A 21,533-nucleotide genomic window follows, 5' to 3' on the forward strand; every position below is an offset into this window, starting at 1 on the left:
GATCCTCACAGAAAGTTCGGATTCAGTGTATTTAGGCTGGCTTTTTGGGGCATTGGTGAACAAATCCATTTTAGACTTTGACAACTACGATGTGGGTGTTAAACAGCTGTTTGGCATTCATGCCCAATAATACCCTGCTCCCTATCCCACTTCCAACTTTCCTTTGTAAGTCACCCAAAATCAAATATACACGTTTATCTACCTGGAGTATTTGGTGTGAGTTGCAGAGTTTTGGATATATAATTTGTAGATACGCCTGTTTTCTCTTTAATTATAACATAAGTGCCCCAAAATCTATAAAACTCAGAAGTAATGTGAAGTTACTTACAGAAAAGTCAGAAACCGTGTTGCGACATGACCAGTTTCAGGTACAGACTGTTTTCTTTGCACTAAACTAAGCCTGCCATTGCAAATGAAAAGCATTACCGCTCAGCTGAAATGAATGCCGGTCATGTTCACATTCTGTCATAGGCACGAGCTTCTTGTCACATGGTAGATGCATGCTTTCCTTCAGTGCAGCGACTTGGCGACTGAAAGCTCAGTTGGACAGGGGAGTTTTTAAGAAGCACAAAGTAAATGGGCCCGTTAGAATTATTGTTCCTCAAGAGAAGGCTGACGTTTCTGCAGCTCATGTCTCTGGAAAAGAAAAAGGCAACTCACACCAACATAATCTCGGTCAGGGGTTCTCGGTGTTTCGATGACCAATTGCAGATTTAGGGAGCACAAGAAAAATGCACATTTAATCAAAGGCTTTTTAAGTGTGTGTATCTTCAGAAAACTAGTTGATTATTGAATTTTCTTTTAACATGTTCTGTTGATTGAATTCACCTGTTGCTTATCACCCTTACCTATCCATCTTGGTCAAGCCTCATTTTTCCCAAGTCTTTTCTGTTGTTTCCCTATTTTTCTGTTGGGTTCCCTATTGCTAGATCGACCTGCCTCTTTATCCACTGCTCTTTGACACTTTAATAAAGTCCTTGTTTTCCTGTCATGTCTTACTTTTGGCTTCTCAGTCCTGATAGAACTGTGGATGAATAAAATATATGCAAATATATGAAATTATAATAGTAGTGGATTCTTACTTGGGCCACAAAAATGCCACTGAGAGCCACTGGAGCACACTTAGAGAACCCCGGCTCTACTATGGGCCATGTAGATTTGACTTTGGGGTGAAGCGTCTCTTTAATAAAACATCCCCCACTGCACTCCTGACCTTTAACTGCCACAGCTGCTGGCAACACTCACATCAATAGTTTGGAAAAACGGAATCTGATCCCATAGGTAAACGCACACTCACACACAAAACTATAGTCATTCATGTGAAGCGTGAGAACACGAGGGGTATGCATCCATCTCTTTGCAAACAACACGAGGCACAGGGCTTACGATTAATGTCACAGGGCACTTCTGAATATGGATCTGCATGCACATGTGAGAGGGTGCACACATAAAAAAAATGTAACAAGCATTACACATTACTTTGCTCTTTTTTTTCTTTTTACTTTTATCCACTTGCATGACAATGGGATGGAGCGGTTAAATTGACTTTTTACAATGAATCTTCGAGTGTTGTATGTTTTTGTATTTACATCCTTGGTTATGGCCAAAATAAGCTGTAAATGAAAAAAACAAAACAAAACACAAAACATAGAAAAATACATAACATAGTATTGCACCTTGCAGATGGGCAATATATATATTCTCAGTTTTGTTGGTTGTTTTGTAACATCTATGTGACACCACTATCCTCTCTGCTGGTGTGTGGAAGTTAGGTTGTGGGTGCCGGGGTCAGGTCCAGCCCCCTCCTGTCAGCTACATTCAATTCCATAAAACACTCAGCTATTACAGAAGTCAATCCCTCAGTCTCTGGGCCATTCACATTTTAGGTTTACCGTCTAAAGACTGTGCCTTTAAGGTGGAGAAGTGCTCACGTTGGCAGCGCTCAGAGCTGATGTCTCGACATTTTCTTGAGTTTAAGTTGCACCTCCTGTCATTCGAGAACCAAATCAATAAGGTAGAGGGCACCAAAGCTTGAGGGAAGAGTCCTTTTGTAACTTACACCGATGTGTACACAAGCACATATTATCTCGACATGTACACTTTTTTAAAATCTATATATGCATCTCTGAACTTTCACATGTGCCTGCAAAATATGACTCCTCCCAAGTTCCTTTGAGTCTTGTGTTGTGTGAGGTATGACAAGATTGTGTTTCAGTTTTTTTGTTTTTTTTTTGTATTTTCAGTTTTTGTTGCGTTATTTTTTTTCTATTTGTTTTTTTTTTCTTTCCTCCAAAGATGTATTTCATTAAAAAAAAAAGGAACAAAATATATATAAAAAAAGAAATTCCTGGGTTTTTTTTGTTGGTTGTAAATTTCCTCCTGATAAAAGGGGACGGACAACTGGACAGACACGGGGACAGGGACAAACAGATCAGTTGGCTTACAAACACAAACTATAGACGTGAAAAAGAAGTGAAATATGTTACACTGCACACATGGTCAAAAAGTGACAACAGCTGTTTTGTTTTTCTTTTACACAGAGCAGTTGAAGGGTCAAAAAAAACAAACAAACAGAAATATAAGAAAACAATGATAAAATGAAAAAAAAAAAATCTCCAATAATTTTGTTCCGGAGTCTTTTTTTTTTTTTAAAGTCATCTTTTTTTTTCATATTGTTTGACGGATGTAAAATCCTTTTCATATATCTTTTGTTTTCTTAATCTACATCAGACTCAGAAGGTAAAAAGCAGCATTATAACCCCTACTGTCACACGCACATACCCAGTCAGCTCACAAAAACAAAGGCCGTCGATTTCTTTATCGGTTCTTTTACAAAGATGTGTTGGAATCCCAAACCTGCATCTCAGGAATGCGGGATCTGTCTTCCTGATCCTCACAATCTGAACGTTGGAGGTAATCCTTACAGTGGGAGCTGAGGGAGGACATTTGGGGTCGTCAGCTGGCACGGGAGCGGGGGTTTGCGTGGGGCTGCGTGGGAGCCGAAGGGGACATCTGCCCTTCCTCCCTGTGTTTGACGACATTGTCTCTGCAACCAGCCACATCACCCCCTCTCGCCCATGTCAATGATGGCAGTGAGAGTTGGGGCCCTCAGCTTTTTTTGTTTGTTTGTTTCTTTGTTTCCTGTCCTTTCTTCTTCTCTTGCATCCACGCATTCTCACACTCCAGTCTCTCGTCCCTGCTGCTTTGTCGGTCACATTCAATTGGTGGCGCCACTCTAAAAGGGCAGTTATGGCCAGCCTTGTTTCACAAGGCCTGGATCCTGTTTGGTGTGAATGAATCTGGACAAAACTGGGTATGAACTGCTCAGCGGTGACAGCTAGGATGCTTTGGGTAAAGGAGAGGATTTTCAGTGTTCAGAAGAGGGCTTAAAGTGAACTTTGAGTGGGCTCTAGTATGGGACAGTGAGTACTACACGGATAAAGAGAAAGCCCTCCTATGGAGGGATCTCTGCCCACTGCTTTTGGGCTGTTTTGGCTCTACTGGTGTAATGCTGACAACAGGACAGGTTTAGGGCCAAGCCCACTGCAAGTGCAAAGGCCCAGTTAAACAGAGCAGTTCAGGATACCCATTTGTGGTCAATTTTAATTGGGGAAACTAACCCGAAAAGGAGAGTTTATGGGGTGTTGCATTAGTGCAAAAACTCCCACCAGCCTGGCTGAGTGGGGTCTGTTATCATATTGATGGCAGGAGGGGGGGTTAGACTTGAGCTAGGCTCCAGAAAGGGCAGTGTCACGGACTGGACAAGAGGAGGGTAGAAAAGAAAAGAGTGGGGATGGATCTCTAGAGGTGGTGATGCACTTTAGGAAGAGTCAAACCAGACTCCACCGCTGTGCCCAAAGATGGCGTTCCAGTTCCTCTCCCCTCCCAACTGCACTCAAGCTCTGAGGAGGTGTGGATAACCCATCCTGTGCATGTGCCCAGTATAAACTACTGCTTGGTATTGGATAGAAAATAAACTAGATTTCTTTCAACCCAGTGAGATTTGGCTTGGCCCCAGAATTGGACTGAACAGAGTGAGCTTTTGAAATCAAATCAAACACTCTTGTATGGTCATTTGGAGGGTAAACTTGTCATATCTGCCATGGATGTTTGAGCTGAGATATTACTGCTATAGTAGTGAGCGTTGGGGAGCTAGAAGTGCGATTGAGTTGCTTGTGAGGAGGCTTCACTCCATCATTTTTTATGTCAAACACACTGCCCATGCATGACAGAAAGCTGAAATTTTCCAAGCTCCAGTGGCAGCTATCGTAAGTGTAGCGTGGTACGTCATCACCACATGCTGATTTGACGGGCGTGGCCACCTTGACTTTTCAGTTACTCCGTGTAATCGTTCCTCTTGCTGCTTTTTGCTTTAATGGGCTGCACATCCCACGCTGTCCTTCGTTGCTTCTGCGAGCCGGTTTCTGTCTTTAGAGAAACTGGTAAATCCAAATTTGAAAAGATGACACTTGGTCCCACTTGATAAAAAAAAAGAAAAAGAAAAAGAAGAAGAGATAACCCGAATGTTATGGGTACCACTCCCTGGAAGGGGGTAAAACCTTCCAGGGGGATGGTTGGCCCTCCTGTCTTCAGTGGTATTTCATTTGAACCAAGTGACAGCGCTGTGTGTATGTGTGTATTCTGTGAGTGTTTTAGTCTTTCCATGACTACGAGTGTGCACCTATGCAAAAAGCTATGCACATCTGTGTATCATTCTACACATACTCCAACTCGAATGGTGTATGTCTGTGTGTAGGCTGTGGGCAGCTGCCCTGTGTCCACAGAGGTGAGGTAGTGCCTGACACCACAGGGGCAGTAATGCTGCCCCAGCCTAGGGGTGTGTCCACTTTGAGGTAAATGGTAGCCTTCTTGGCATTTGCCTGCTCTCAGTGACGTCCATGGTAAAAAAAATAAAATAAAAAAAAAGAATAAAATAACCAAGAAACAAGAAAAAAAACAAAACAAAACAGAAGGCAAATGTGTATGGAAGCCTGGAGGGGCCACACTGAGTTGAGCCCACGATAAGAGGACTCTGTACAAACCCTGCAGGTTAGGGCTGTATATCAACACTGCCGTGCAGTGCATTCAGTAAAATGAGGCATTCACGTTACTCTGAGGTGATGTGTGTTTTCGTGTGTGTGTGAGAGAGTTAAAAAGACAAAAAGAGAGTCAGTGTGTATGTGATGAGGCCTGCCGTCTTGCTGGTGTTTGCTGCTATTCAGAGCCTCCTCGGAGGTTGGGTGTGGGAGATTTACTTCTGAACTCTGGCTACAGTCCAGCTTTTACGTTGTAATTCCTCTCTCTGTCCCTGCGCCTTCCTTTTCTCCCACCTCCCCTCTAAGCATCTCCCTTTCTCCTTCCCCTTCTTTTTCTCTTCCTTCCCTCCCTTCAATGCTGTAACTCTTCAGACAGAGAAGGGCTTACTTGTCATTCATAAGATGGTAGGCTGCTGGCACAAGCAGCATAGGCAATGACAAGGCAAGTCTGCTCGTGTGTGTGCGTATGTGTGTGTTGTATGTCACAGGAACCGGTCCAATGACAAAAATGAAAGTAGATATGAAGCCATGGTCTGTATGTTTTTCAAAGGTAGAGAACACAATTTCATAAAACTGGAGTAGCCTTATATAAATATAGCACCGGTTTCACAGGGATATGAGAAGAACAAGCTCCAAAAACAGCTGTCATGGCTCAGATTGAGTTGAGTAATTGATAAGTGGTGTGGCTGCTCTGCTTTACTGCCGCCGTTATACACCACGGAAACGTTTACGTCTGCTGAAATTTTTATGTGCAGTGTCTGCTAAATTCGTGCGCCTGCATGACTGTGAGCAACAAGATGACACTACTGTCCATACTTTCTGAATCAATGCCTTAACACTTATTCAGAAATAATACTGAGAGGTGCTGGCCAGCTTTGACGCTGGAAACATGGGCTTCAAGACAAGTGTAAATCTGTGACCGCTACAATAAAACCAAGGAGGGGGAACTGACCCTCCAAAGAGTGCTGCCCTGAAGAGCTGAGGTGGAACAGGCTGTGAGTGTGTGTGTGTGTCTGTGTGTGTTTGTGTCTTGGCAAATGGCTACAACTCTTACTAGATAAGACATCATGCTCAGACAGAAGGGCCCCCAAACAGATTTTAAAACAGGGGTTGGTATAAGGAGGAGAAAGAGGTGGAGAAGAGGGTGTTCACAAAACAAAATCCTCTGTTTGCTTCACTCTCCTGTTGCTGGTGTGTCGTTTCTGATATTGTTGTTTCCAGTTTTAAAACCACATACTGTGAATGTGATGTCAGAGAAATGCAGATTCCTGCAGAGAGGATTCTCCCTCCATTCTTCCCCCACAAGCACGATGGACTAACCCATCTTCTGTTTCGCTCCAACTTTCTCTTCCCTTTGCGTGCCGGCAAGTGTGCCTCACACCTCCTGGTCCTCGAAGACCTCTAAGAAGAGCGGGGGGAAGAGTTCGTTGGGACATTCCACCTTCATGTGAAGGAAGCGACTGGCGTGGCACGCCCCGATCATCCGCAGGTCCGTCACCTTCATCAGAAGCTTCGGCCAGAAGTGGGGAATGTTGTGCTTGCGGTAGTTGATGTAGTGCTCGAACGCCAGCAGGTACGTCTCCTGGCACTTCTCGATCTTTTCCGTACAGGTCAGGCCTGAGCGATCTGCACAAAGCAAAGAAGGCGAGCGGGAAGAGGGAGCACAGATGGCGGTGGGGAGGGGGTTGGAGAAGAAATATGGGAAAAGGATAGAAGAAGGAGAAGGGAAAAGAGAACATATGGACAATGAGTACTACATAGTTGAAGATGTAAGAACTATAAATGTTAGCAATACTAAATAAGATGAGACCTGTTATCAAGCATCATGTCCAAGGTTCTTACTGCAAATAGCATTATATTATCATGGTGCCATCTGGGTGATTACAACCCAGAAAAAAATCCTAATTTTCCAGTTTATTAAACTTGGGAAAAATACAAGCGTTTAGTCTAGGAACATAAAAAAATTGACAAATATATATATTTGTCAATTTTTTAAATGTTTTTATGCTTCTAGACTAATTAATCTCTCTCTCTCTCTCATATATATATATATATATATATATATATATATATATAAAAAAAACACCCAGCACGCCCCTGCGGGCGGTTTATCCTTCAAGCTCGGGTCCTCTACCAGAGGCCTGGGAGCTTGAGGGTCCTGCGCAGTATCTTAGCTGTTCCCAGGACTGCGCTCTTCTGGACAGAGATCTCCGATGTTATTCCCGGGATCTGCTGGAGCCACTCGCCTAGCTTGGGAGTCACCGCACCTAGTGCTCCGATTACCACGGGGACCACCGTTACCTTCACCCTCCACATCCTCTCGAGCTCTTCTCTGAGCCCTTGGTATTTCTCCAGCTTCTCGTGTTCCTTCTTCCTGATATTGCTGTCATTCGGAACCGCTACATCGATCACTACGGCCGTCTTCTTCTGTTTGTCTACCACCACTATGTCCGGTTGGTTAGCCACCACCATTTTGTCCGTCTGTATCTGGAAGTCCCACAGGATCTTAGCTCGGTCATTCTCCACCACCCTTGGGGGCATCTCCCATTTTGACCTCGGGACTTCTAGGTTATACTCGGCACAGATGTTCCTGTACACTATGCCGGCCACTTGGTTATGGCGTTCCATGTATGCCTTGCCTGCTAGCATCTTGCACCCTGCTGTTATGTGCTGGATTGTCTCTGGGGCATCTTTACACTGCCTGCACCTGGGGTCTTGCCTGGTGTGATAGACCCCAGCCTCTATGGATCTTGTACTCAGAGCTTGTTCTTGTGCTGCCATGATTAGTGCCTCTGTGCTGTCTTTCAGTCCAGCTTTGTCCAGCCACTGGTAGGATTTCTGGATATCAGCCACCTCCTCTATCTGCCGGTGGTACATACCGTGCAGGGGCCTGTCCTTCCATGATGGTTCCTCGTCTCCCTCCTCTTTCTTGGGTTTCTGCTGCCTGAGGTATTCACTGAGCACTCGGTCAGTTGGGGCCATCTTCCCAATGTATTCTTGGATGTTCCTTGTCTCATCCTGGACTGTGGTGCTGACACTCACCAGTCCCCGGCCCCCTTCCTTCCGCTTAGCGTACAGCCTCAGGGTGCTGGACTTGGGGTGAAACCCTCCATGCATGGTCAGGAGCTTTCTTGTCTTTATGTCAGTGGCTTCTATCTCCTCCTTTGGCCAGCCTATTACCCCAGCAGGGTACCTGATCACGGGCAGGGCGTATGTGTTGATGGCCCGGATCTTGTTCTTACCATTCAGCTGACTCCTCAGGACTTGCCTGACCCTCTGCAGGTACTTGGTGGTTGCAGCCTTTCTAGCGGCCTCTTCATGGTTCCCATTTGCCTGCGGGATCCCCAGGTACTTGTAACTGTCCTCTATGTCTGCAATGTTGCCTTCTGGTAGTTCAATCCCCTCAGTTCTGACTACCTTCCCTCTCTTTGTTACCATCCGACTACACTTCTCCAGTCCGAACGACATTCCAATGTCATTGCTGTATAGCCTGGTAGTGTGGATCAGTGAATCGATGTCTCGTTCACTCTTGGCATACAGCTTGATGTCATCCATGTACAGGAGGTGGCTGACAACTGCTCCGTTCCGTAGTCGGTATCCGTAGCCAGTCTTGTTAATGATCTCACTGAGGGGGTTCAGGCCTATGCAGAACAGCAGTGGGGACAGAGCATCTCCTTGGTAGATCCCGCACTTGATGGTAACTTGTGCTATGGGCTTGGAGTTGGCCTCTAGTGTTGTACGCCACATCCCCATTGAGTTCCTGATGAAGGCTCTTAGGGTCCCATTGATCTTGTACAATTCTAGGCATTCCAGTATCCAGCTGTGGGGCATTGAGTCATAGGCCTTCTTGTAATCAATCCAGGCAGTGCACAGGTTGGTCAGTCTGGTCTTGCAGTCTCGGCTGATTGTTCTGTCTACCAGTAGCTGGTGTTTTGCGCCTCTGGTATTCTTGCCAATTCCTTTCTGTGTCCCGCTCATGTATTGACCCATGTGCCTGTTCATCTTAGCCGATATGATGCCTGACAGGAGCTTCCATGTAGTACTGAGGCAGGTTATTGGTCGGTAGTTGGAGGGGACCGGTCCCTTCTTGGGGTCCTTGGGGATCAGGACCGTCCGGCCTTCAGTTAGCCATTCCGGGTGTCTCTCGTTAACTAGCAGCTGGTTCATTTGTGCTGCCAGACGCTCGTGGAGTGCAGTCAGCTTCTTCAGCCAGTAGGCGTGAACCATGTCGGGCCCTGGTGCTGTCCAACTCTTCATACTGGAGACCCTTTCTTGGATATCTGCCACTGTGATGGTTACTGGACCCTGTTCAGGGAGGTCGCTGTGGTCTGCCCTCAGATCCACTAGCCACTGAGCATTGCCGTTATGGGTTGCGTCCTTCTCCCATATGCTCTTCCAGTATTGCTCCGTCTCCAGCCTTGGTGGTGCTGTTCTCTTATTGTTCCCTTGCCACTGAGAGTACACCTTTGCTGGTTCTGTGGAGAACAGCTGGTTTATTCTCCTGCCTTCTATCTCTCTGGTGTACCTCCTCAAGCGGCTGGCCAAGGCTGTGAGTCTTTGCTTGGCAGTTTCCAAGGCCTCAGGTATGGACAGCTTGCTGTATTTCTTAGGCACCTTATTTGTCGCACCTTTCTGCAACTCCGTTAGTTGGCTAACCTCCCTCCGTGCTACTTTGATCTTGCCCTCTAGCCTCCTTCTCCATGGAGGGTACTGCCCCTTGTGGCTGTTCAACTTGTAACCAAGCATCTCACTGATCACTGCTGCCGTATTGTAGATCAGCTTGTTAGTGTCGGTAATTGTGGTTGTAGGTATTGCCCGTAGTGCTGCATTAACATCATCTAGCAGACCTTCTGAGGGTACTTCACGTAATCTTGGTAACCGGCTACGGGGGATCCAGGTTTCAAGCTTGGCCATGATCCTATTTTTCAGGTCAGTTCCTCTCGCACTCAACGATCCTTCTCCTATCGCACTTGGGGCTATGTACCCAATCTCGGGTGGGGGTGATGATATCTCCCCCCTGACCTGGCGTCCTGACTCCTCCTTGCCGTAGCATTTGTGTTGTACCTCGTCAATCTCTAGCTGTGAGAGCAGTCCCTTCTTTCGAATGTTGGAACACTGAGCTACTAGTTGTTTCGCCGTCATTGTGGATGTTGGGTATCGAAGAATCCATAGGTCCCTCATCCTATTCATGTAGCCCCTTCCGCCGGGGTTACTTGCGTAGTAGCATTCCAACAACGCCCTGTTTTCGTCCCTTGCCCACCGATGCCTTCTTGTTCCAGTAGCCCACTTTTCGTCAGGGTGCCCTGGTTCCTCAACACCTGACGCGGACCTTGTTGATCCGGGCGACGTCCGAGCCGGCATGCCTTCATATTTATCTGTCTCGCTCATGTCTGCGGTAGGCTTGCTTAGCATAGGGGGTCTAGCCTTAGGACCCTTACTGGATACAGACGCCCCAGGCAGGAATCGAACTTGCGATCCTCTGTTCCAAAGGCGTGTAGTTTAACCACTACGCTATCCAGCTGATATATATATATATATATATATATATATATATATATATATATATATATATATCAGTAAAAAAAAAAAAAAAAACAACTTTAAATTATTTACGTTCATTCATCTATCCAATTTATTCCATTTATCCAGTTCAGGGGCGCTGCAGCCTATTTCAACTGTCATAGAGCTAAAGACTGGGTAGGCCCTGAAAGGGTGCCAGTCTATCACAGGGCCAACACATAGAGATAGACAACCATTCACACTCACACCTATGGCCAGTTTAGAAGTACTTTAACCATGCATGTTTTAGGAATGTGGGAGAAGGCCGGAATATCACTCAACAAAATGAAAAGAAATGACCACATAGATCCCAGCACCTTCTTGCTGTGAGCCGATGGTGCTAACCATGGGGCAGCAGCACCAAATATATATTCATATATTATTTATGTATATTTGCCATATTTTAAATAATTGGTGGATGCACTGAGAGAGACGAGGGCATCCCCTCTTTTTTTGCATCCTACTATTTGAAAAAACTGCACTTTTGCGCATGTACGTAATAAATGTTCTACAATAAATAAACCAAGACTAGAGACATGCAAAGACTTATTCATCACATTTAAATTGAGCTCCCAACACTGAATATGCATGTGGACATTTATCTTCAGACTATAATTAGATTTTGATTCAAAATAGGCTACATTGTATAATATGTAGAGTATCGAGTAATGATGTCTTTGTATTGCAACTGCAAGGCCAAAGGACACTAAAAATTTGCATTTAAATTGCATTAAATTCAAACTGATATATCACTAATAACATGTGCAACAAGTCCAGAGACTGCCATGTAGCTTTAAATATGTGGAATAAAGGTTTTAGCATTAACCTGAGCTCATGAGAAGCACGGCTTGCAAGAGCGCCACTTCCGTGTCGTCAAGGTTGAACTGTGCCAGGCTCTTGCCCAAATCAAAGATGGCGTCCGACACCACGCCCAGCCCGCCGTTCTTCAGTTGCTCCCGCTTCACAGCCATCTCCCCACTGAGCGTCAGCGTCTCGCTCTCCGGGTCGTAGCGCATGGCTGCGCGCAAGGACATGATCTCCATGCAGCAGCCCTTCAACAGGATGATCTGGTCTTCACAAGGCAGCTGGTGAATGAAAAACACGTTCGTTTTCATTTCCGAGCAAACATATTGTCATATTCTCAAAAACAAAGCAAGTACGTAAGAAAAGTTTATCTATGAAGCGCTTTTCACAGACAAGCGGTCACGCGAAAGGCTAAAAATAAACGTGAACATTAAGTGCAAAAAAACCAAAAACAAAACGATTTAACAGGTTTTTTAAATAAATAAATAATCATTCAATAAAAGATACCACTATACTTTACATGCTGTTTATGCTGAGTCACTATAATGTCATCTGAAAGTTGATGTCCTTGTATGTTTTTACCAAATTTATTAACCCATTTTTACTGTATTTTATTTAGTTTACTGTATTTCAGAGAGCTGTGTTCCTTTATAAACCATTTTGCTGTATAATATCCATCCATCTGCTCATTATCTGGATCTAAAGGCTGGGGCAGCAGTCTGAGCAGAGATGCCCAGACCTCCTTTTCACCAGCTCTTCTTCCAGAAACACCAGAAGCCATCTGAGAGGTATATTCTCTGCAGTGAGCCCTGGTTTGCCCGGGGCCAACATTCCAGCTGAACATGCCAAAAACACCTCAACAAGGAGGTGTTCAGGAGGCGTCCTAATCAGGTGCTCCAACCACTTCACCTAGCTCCTTTCAATGTGGAGGAATAGTGGCTCTAATCTGAGTCCATCCCAAATTACTGAGCTCCTCAGCCAATCTGGATCGCAGACACCCTTCAGTGGAAACTCAATTAAGCTGCTTGTATCATCTCATTTTATGGCCGATATCAACGGGTCGTAGTAATAAATAACTACAAAAATGATACAAGCTAACAAAAAAATGTCTTCTGCAGCATTATTTCAAACACTGGCATCTGTATACATCCATGGTTTCACAGCCGGTACTGCCCTGTAAACCTGCCATCCACAAACTGAATCTTTGACACCAATTTTTTATTTAATTCAGTAAGTTTCATAGAAAAATGAGAAATATCTGCCCTTCAGTTGATTGCCTTAGTGCTCACACATTAGATATGACTCAGCTGCGTTGCTACCTTCCCACATCTTCGCCATTATCCAAGTGTCAATAAAGCAGTACAGCAAATAATGGCAGAGAGAATTTAGGTAAAGAGGATACTAAATAATAAATGAGAGCAAGGAAGGCAGAGAGACGTGCTAAAGAGGAAGGGATGGGAGGAGGAGAAATATGAAGATGGGCTGAAAATAGGCGTACCTCCCCCCCCACTGATGAACACAGATTATGACTAATACACCCTGATTTACATGGATATTAGAAACTCTGGGTTAAAACCTGTTCAATTAAATCTGCAGCCTCTGATGTGCTGAATTAATCGTACCTTGATGTAAGCTGGTTTCTTTCCTCGTTGCTCTTGACTGCAGAGCAGATTAATTGACATTCACTGGCTTGATTTGTCTTGTAAATTTCTAACTAGGGGGCAGGCTTAAAAGTAAATGCCTAATAATGCAGTTAGTACTGCATCAATTTGTCAAAAAGCAACAGATTAATTTTTACTGGCTAAATGAATGCTGGCTTTGTTTCTGTGGATTCTTATTAGTAATTTATTGCAGAGCCACGAACAGATCGCTTGTAAGCCAAACAAGTTCCCTCCCTCTGCCTCTTTAATCAGATTAAAATGGCTTCTTTTATAATAAAATATGTTACAATGTGAGAAGAAGATAGGAAATTAAACATTGCTGATCATGTGCTTGTGTCTGGAATATTCAAACTTTAAATTTGTTATAGCTAAACTAAGAGGAGTTTATCTATGCTCAGACACTGACTTGATTAGTAGTATCCATCATGATAGCGATTCTTGTATAATAATTATACAATGCATTAAAATATGCTGATTAAAAAATAAAAAAGTGACATTTTCATAAACTCTAATAGATCACAGTAAAGACTTTTTCCTCTTCTGTAATTCATCACGCAGCAGACTCACAGTCATACTGCTCTGTCACTACAGCTGTCCCGCTAGACAACAGTTCTGATACACCCTGATAATTATCCAATCACCCGAGGTCTCATTACAAGCAGCGCAGAAGGGAAACATGATTACGTGCTGCTAAGTGAGGCAGGCCAAACAGGAGCAGGAATGCTTCACTAATTGTCAGAAACAAAGGCCGGTTTATTTTGCAAACACTGCGATTGCTTGAGGAAATATGTAAATGATCAGCACTTTCCTTGTGTGCTGGACTTTTCTGGTAAACTGAAGCAATCTTGGTTTAGCTGTGGTAAATGAACAGTTTTGCCAATTTTTGTGTTAATTCTGGCCTCCGCTGTGCTCTTCAGGTCAAATTAACCGCCACTCACCTCAGAGAACATGGGCAGTTTTTTGGCAAAGTCAACGACACGGGTGATGGCGGGAGTGATGATCTTGGTGAACTCGCTGAAGGCCTCCAGGTCCACCTTGTCTCCGTCTGATGTTGGAGCGACTGGAGACTGGCCGATTTTCTCTGGCTAAATGGGGAAATAAATGTGGGCGGTTGATTAGTGCACAGAGGAAAAGTTAAATTAGATATTAGTAAAGCAGAAAAGAATAAAAACGGTTTCATCCATATATGATGAACCTAGTTTACAGCTCTGCAAAGTGAAGCCCAGGCTTCTAATGCCCAAGCAACTGCAAACCAGCCCTGAGGGTCCCTCGATCTTTGACCTCAGTAAACACTTTCATGAATATTTTTGGGTTCAGTTGCTGGTTTAACACCTATGTGCAACAAAATGCTGATTTTGTAAATTATGAGTCAGAAACAAGGATAAAGTAGGGCTTACTAAACAATGCACAATGTCACGATTGCTACCTACATCTTTTAAATGCAGTCAAAAGACTGAACTGACTGAACTGTGGGCCAGTTGCATTGTTTCAAATGCTTATAGTCAACAATTCCATAAAAACATCAAAAACAACCACGCTCAGTCTTGTCCAAAGCCTATAATATCCTAAGTATCCAGTGGACAGTAGTTCAGTGCTTCTGTACCAATCGTGGAAACCAGTATGACTTAAGACAGGGGTGTCCAACTCCAGGCCCCAAGGCCCAGCGTCCTGCAGGTTTTAGATCTCACCCTGGGTCAGAACATCTGAATCAAATGATTAGTTCATTACCAGGCCTTTGGAGAACTTCAAGACATCTTGAGGAGGTAATTTAGCCATTTGAATCAGCTGTGATGGATCAAGGATGCATCTGAAACCTGCAGGACACCGGCCCTTGAGGCCTGGAGTTGGACACCCCTGACTTAAGAGGACACTGAGGAGGCCTGTGCAGGAGAGACTTTGGAACACACCCCTCATGTCTCTTTGACATTAAAGTGATGTCATTCATCAGCTTGATAGTTTAAAGCATGATCCTACACAAAATTACAAAATAAATGGAATGGAAATGTGCTGAGGATATCATGCGCTCGCAGTCAGATGTCCTAATCTGTGATCCACTTCTTGACTTAGAGAAAGCATCCCTCCTGTTTGTCTCTGCAGTCTAAGACAGACATTTTTGCACTTTTATATCTGTGGCTACATTTGTCTATGTGTACTACGCATAGCCTTCTTTTAAAATAGCAAAGTGATTCGAGCCAACTCCCAGTCACAGCTGCTTGCCTTTCCAGTTCGTACGGTGTGTTGTTGTAGTTGAGCACCTCAGACAAAGTAGTAAATATTATGGCCTTTTTATGGGATTTCTTTAAGGTGTTTCAGAACACAACATTTTTCTAAATGGTTTGTTTTCCACAAAGTGCTGCAAATCAACGAACAGTTTTTCAGAGGACAGTGGAGTGTCCTTGGAGAAAGGACGGCGACATGTAATCAAACCGATAACACTTACTTAAAGGGAGACCGCCGATCACTAATATATATGTTTACAGAGTTGTTTGAATTGATGTTATGACTATGAAAAATATTGTTTCCCGCTCCAGTAAAGCATGTGTCAGGGACAGAGTAATTTATTCAGACTTTGCTCCGGCTATAAATGGGATGAGATAAAAGTAGAGGAATAATCACCTCGAACAAAGAGTCATCAATCATGATGCAGAGGAAGAAGGATTGCGTAAGTCAGTGCAAACACAGCCAGTCCTCTGCTGTGAGGCTGAAAGCCGGGCAATTATGGAAAATTTCAAGTAGTTGTTATAATAACTTTGATGGACTGCAACTCTTGTCGTGCAAGAGCCAAAACAAAACATTGCTTTTGTTGGTGGAGGTCAGCGGCCATTTTTCATGTCAGTATTGGGAAAACAGCTGTCGGGAGAGAGACGGGCAGATCTCTCGGGTTTAGCTCTGTGTCACGATTCACAACTGACACAGATGACAATGTAATATAGTCTTTAGCTCAATCCATCCAGGATTAGTATTACCGGGGGACTCATTGTGATTTGGAAATGATCCCATCATGTCACTGTTCTGTGTGATGAATTTGTATGGCATAAGCAAAGTTTGTATTTCACTCAAATTTTCTACCATCATCCGCAGACTTGATTACAAATATTCATTAGGAAAAATGTCGCTCAGCTCACGCTGCCATTGATCCCATCCATCTGATCATCCTTTGGGATTTTGCTTCTGATGGATTTCAGCCTGCATTTTCTGTAAACTGTTCATCATGCTGTGTGGCAACATGAGTCATGAAATCGCACACAAATGCTGCTCCAAGCTTTGCTGACGCAAACTCCTCTACTCAAATTCTCAAGCAGAAAAAGAGGCAGCAGAAAAACAAAAAACTTGGAAAGAAAAGAGCTCAAATCGCAGACGCTGACTCTCACAGGTCCTCTGGCAAAATATGTTATGTAATTCCCAGTGAAGTTTGCACAGGCACAAAAATACAATCGTTGCTGATTATTACACTTCACTAGTTAATACAAGTATAGGTAAAAAGGTGAGTGCACAGACAGTGTAAAAAGAAGATGCTCTTTTCGATAGCCACTTGGAGGAGACCCAGGAGGCCAAAGACTTTGGGAAAACGTCCCTCAGCTCCTTTTCTCAATGATCTTATGTGCTTTGTCACTTGCTAACATCAGCTGATGTCCCTCACTCTTAATGGGGACAAAAGAGAAGCACTTAAAGAAAGCAAGCAGGCTTTAGATCTGCTAAAATTACAAATCTACTGTGCAATATTTGCAGCCTGTGCAGAAACCACCCCACATGATGGCAGCAGCAACAGACAGAGTTGGGGATGGTCTTCTCTTCTTTGAACCAATGCATCTGTAAAGGCAACACTCCACAGATCCCATCGTCACTACCTGACTTCATGGGTACAATTTTATTTACACAAGAACACTTTTAAACTCTTTAATTACTCATTCGGACTTACCGACCTTTTAAATTAAACATGACAAAGTAGACTTGATAGTTTGCCAAGTGCGTATTATGGAGGGGTGGCATCCAGTATCTTTAAATTAAAAGCGATTCAGTAAAGCTTGCCTAATCAACAAAATGCAAATGCAGCCTTCAGTTCTTTGAATAAAGTTCATGCAGCATTGTTCTGCTCTGGCAGTGATACAGTTCACAATTTTTAAGAATCCGCTCAACAGCATTTGTTTCGTGTATCTAGTTTGCAGGACTATTTTCCAAGTTTTAACCCAGCTATATGTGTGAGTAGTGTATTTGATTCATTCCTCAACTGTGTGTTAACACAATGCTACAGTCTTCCCAGTGGCTGTTCATCCCAAGGTCAGATGCGTGGTGTGCAATGCTCAAAGAAATTGCAAAAAAAAAAAACCCCAAAACAATCTGAAAATAAACAACAAATAAACACCAACATGGATGCTAAATGCTAAAGCTGATGACAGGACAATTAAAAAAAAGCCTCCTCTCTGTAAAAAGGATAGAGCTGCAAGTCTGCAGAGCTGCATGTGAATAAAACACAAGAGTTCTATGAGACCAAAACGCTGATGTCTGGTCATTACGCACAGCGCCAGAATTGGTGAAAACCAAATACAGCATACCAGCACAAACCCCTCAAACCAACTGTCAGGGTGGTGGAGGAGGCCTGTTTTGCAACCACAAGACTTTCAGTAACTGAGTCGACCGCAGATTACTCTTGTATACCAAAAAGAGGTATACAAGAGTGAAGGCAGGTAGAGTTTGACCCAAACTAAGTCATGCTATATGACAATGATCACAAGCGCAGCAGCAAATCCAAAACAGAATGACTGAAAAAGGAAAGACTCACGTGTTTAAACCGACTGTAATGCTGCAACAGAGCTCTGCATAAACAAATGCCTGCAAACCTCAATGAACTAAAGCAACATTGTAAAGAAGATTGGGCCAAAATTCCTCCACATGGATATGAGACTGAAAAAGTCACACAGAAAATGCTAACTTCAAGTTATCGGGATGTTCTAAAACTTTCACAGCCCTGTGAAAACGTTCTTTTTCACATGACTGCAGCTGGTGAATTGGTATTGCCATAGAGCCGTTCATGCACAATGAATGTACGGGTATTAATTAGTATTTGTAAATAGTTTCCTCTTCTCTGGCCTATGCAATGCTCATATGTGCTTTCTAATGGACTCGTGTGATTTTCTTCCAACTGTTATTGTTTATTTACTGCATAGCCATCTGGGTGACACTGAGGAAAAGCACTCAGCTGTACCCGCAGAGATGGCAAGGGATTATGTGTTTGTTTGCTGCTGTACAGACTAGTTAGTCAGGGAGCCGAAGCAGGCTTTTTAATAAGTGTTAAGCTCTCCTTGAACTGCACATTGAAAAGGAAAAGGCCCAGAATGTGTCCCAAAGGAAGCCAAAAGATATTTAGACTTGAAGATGAGCAGCATTACATTCAGGGGATTTGCTCATTAAGAGGAGAAAACAGTAAAAACTTTTTGCTGCAGTGTCATCCTGACCTTTTATTTTATCAGATGCAATAGGTCTGCAAAAAGTTTGCTGCTGCAGAGCTGGAGAAGATAAATTGGGTTCACTGTTGTGCAACAGTGAACATGTGTGTGGTTAAAATGCATTACTAATGAATAAATTATCACCAATCACAGAAATGTGATGGAACATTGATAGTGAAACTGCCACAACATGCTGAATTGTTATCAGTGCCAATCACTCAGAAGCGACTTTGCAAGGTGCAAGAATTTTAGATATACAAGGTCACATATCATTTGCATATCAGTGCTTTAAATACACAGTAGAGTAAAATGAACTGCATGGCATGATCGTAAGAGCACCTCATGAATACAGGTTAAAAAACTGCTGTTTTTAACTCTGGATATCTCTGTTCAACCAAAACCATATGCCCACCATGCATGAATCACATATGTCTGTTTCTCATTGCCTGGTTGCAGCACAACTAAGTAGCTAGAGAGAGCTTTTCAAGGCCTTTTAATGTTTTTGAGAGCAACAGCTTAAAGGTCAGAAGTTCAGGACCAATCGGGGGAAAAAAGGAGGTTTGTGTGAGATGAAGTGCCGCCGTGACGATTTATGCTTCACTTCTCCCGCCTAACAAACTGAATAGAAAACTTGGAACAAGTAGTGCATTTTGACCATTAGTAGCCGGGAAGTAGAAGGAAGATGGATAGCTCGCCATCCCGCCTGTTAGTAAATATGAGTGAATAATTTTGCATTCATGCTTCACAAATTTGTATGATCCCGTGTATTGTAGTTCTATCTTTGAGAACTATCTGAATATTGAGGGAAAAGCCTTTTGAATACACATGGAATCAATCTTATCCTACTGCATTGGAAAGCTGCAGACCACCAGTGTGCTGACATTCCTTTCTTTGAGACGGGGTTGTTGATGTCGACGAGACGTTACACCTCGTCTGCAGCTTGTTTGATGGATACATGAATATGTAGGTGTGCACAAACAAAACTATCTCATGCATTTTCTGCAGACTGCGTTGAACTGTGAACGAACAAGATTTGCTATTACTTTTAATAGAAACGCTATCAGACAATTAGGAATGCTATGACCTTTGGACCGATGTAGAGACCCACACAGGCACAGCTGCCGCACACAGCTGAACCGAATCTTCTCTCATCAACGCCGTTTCCAGATGCCAGACCAAAGCGTGTGAGAGAGAACACTGTGTTACAAGTCAGAGCAGTGTGTTCCCCTCCATAAATGATTCAATGGGCTAGATATGTTAGTTGGTCTTAGCAACAATAAAAAATCTGAACCATCAGGCCCCGCATTATCTCTGAAACGGTTTCATTCACAAGCAGTCAACACTGCCACAATGTGCTGTGGGTGATGCCACGAGACAAACAAACAAAGCACACAAAACTAAAAATGGAAACAGAGTGGCTCATGTGTCACTTCTTCTTGGTCTAAAAATTAGATTAAGTGTAATGATAGCAGATGTTTTCTTATTATCCTTTATAGTCTGTAAAGCCTCAGCCACACAGAGCTAGAGAGCAGTCAGCAACCCAATGGGAACCCCTGGTCAGTAGGGAAAAAATGTGTTTCCCTCAACTGGTTGGATTCTGTAGGCTGCTGCTGTCACTGGCTGAAATTCATTGCACTTAGGCTAAGGCACTAAAAATATACTTTGAATTTCTCTGGTTGCTAGAACCAGTGGTCACCTGTATATTTACATAGAAAGTATGTTAAATACCCAACAAGTGCTAGAAGAAGCAGACCAGAAGTCGTGCCTTACTGCTGAAACAAACACATTTAATCTGAAGGGGAATGCTCTCTGCGCTTCACACTATTAACAGTTTCACTGCCGCTACCAAAGAGTTGGCAAGTGCTTGTAAACAAGTCGCAAGCTACAAGTCACTGCGGCAGTCTGCTAGCGGCCAAATTGATCGTAATAAGGTTTTCGGGGTAGCACCATACATTTCTTTGAGACCAACTTCACCTACCAACTGCCGGCAACCTCTTGCGAAGCAGTTGGAGAATACACGTTTTTGCCTGGAGACTGAAGGTTGCCAGCAGGTTGCTATCCAGTGTCTAGGCCTGTGTGAATGACACCTAAGGACCACCTCTCTCAAGCACTTTGTTACTTTTTTTAAATTAAAAAAGATGCATTAGAATTAAAATTTCCACTTTAGGCTGCATTGTGTTGAGATTATTGCCTGCCATGGTCTTAAAGTTCCCATATTTGAACAAAAGGGTTCTAGGGACTTTTAACACCATACAGATGAGTGTGGTGAGTTCATGCTTAAAATGTGCATTGGCATCCACACGACAGTTTAACTTTCCCCTGTGCTTATAAAGGTTTAAGTCAGCTATAGAGAACAAAACCATTTTTAGCATCAGGCAGTTATTTCTACTTTAGAATTTGCCATTTTCACATAAGAGTCTACCGCTACTGATCGCTACAGTAGTCAGCCTCAATCGGCCACCAGAGGAAATCGAACTATTTACATATTTTCAATTTGTTCGTGTGGGTTGCAGCTGGTTTCCACACATATATGCGAGGTACTCATGTATCCCCCCCATATTCTTTATTTGTTCTGTGCCTGTATCTGATCTGTACCTGATATATGCAGCGTAACAATGAAACTAGCGTTCCAACATACTGAATTTCTTCTCTTCTCTCAGGAAAACACTGCAGTTTAAGTGAGGAGGGTCATCCCTCAGTGCATCCAGCATCATTTGCATGCTGAAGTACAATGTATGAGAAGAAGTGTGATTGCTGCTGTTTTAAAGTAGTAGTCCTCATAGGGCAGAATGGGCTCATCCTGGTTGGCTTAGCATTTAAATTTAGATATTCAGGGTTAAGTGACTCCAGCGCCCCGTTAGTGTGTGAATGCCGTGTGAAATGGAACAGTTGATCCTTTAGAGGAACCAAGCTCAGGGTTACTGTGCTGAGCTTTAAATTCTGCTTGGTGCAAGACCCGTCCGTAACATAAAGCGCTTTAATTTTAAGTGCTGTTAAAAATATGTTTAACCCTAATTTTAACACCAACT

General features: G+C 43.4%; 1 protein-coding gene across 3 annotated transcripts in view; it reads right to left on the minus strand.

Annotated features, from left to right (window-relative positions):
• Window positions 1–4,247: 4,247 nt before the first annotated feature.
• LOC146627064 (thyroid hormone receptor alpha-B-like) overlaps window positions 4,248–21,533 on the minus strand; it is a 156,438-nt gene continuing 139,152 nt past the window's right edge. For all 3 annotated transcript variants that reach the window (XM_085361580.1, XM_085361582.1, XM_085361583.1), the window contains 3 exons: window positions 13,999–14,145; window positions 11,422–11,680; window positions 4,248–6,662 (listed from right to left, as the gene is read on the minus strand). In XM_085361580.1, the coding sequence (XP_085217706.1) occupies window positions 6,412–6,662; window positions 11,422–11,680; window positions 13,999–14,145 (657 nt within the window). In that variant the 3' untranslated portion in view covers window positions 4,248–6,411. The remainder of the gene's footprint in view (window positions 6,663–11,421; window positions 11,681–13,998; window positions 14,146–21,533) is intronic.

The sequence above is a fragment of the Diplotaxodon limnothrissa genome, linkage group LG8 (assembly GCF_057381915.1).
Source record: "Diplotaxodon limnothrissa isolate DT_005_m linkage group LG8, D_limnothrissa_male_GT1.1, whole genome shotgun sequence".
Classification (NCBI taxonomy): Eukaryota; Metazoa; Chordata; class Actinopteri; order Cichliformes; family Cichlidae; genus Diplotaxodon; species Diplotaxodon limnothrissa.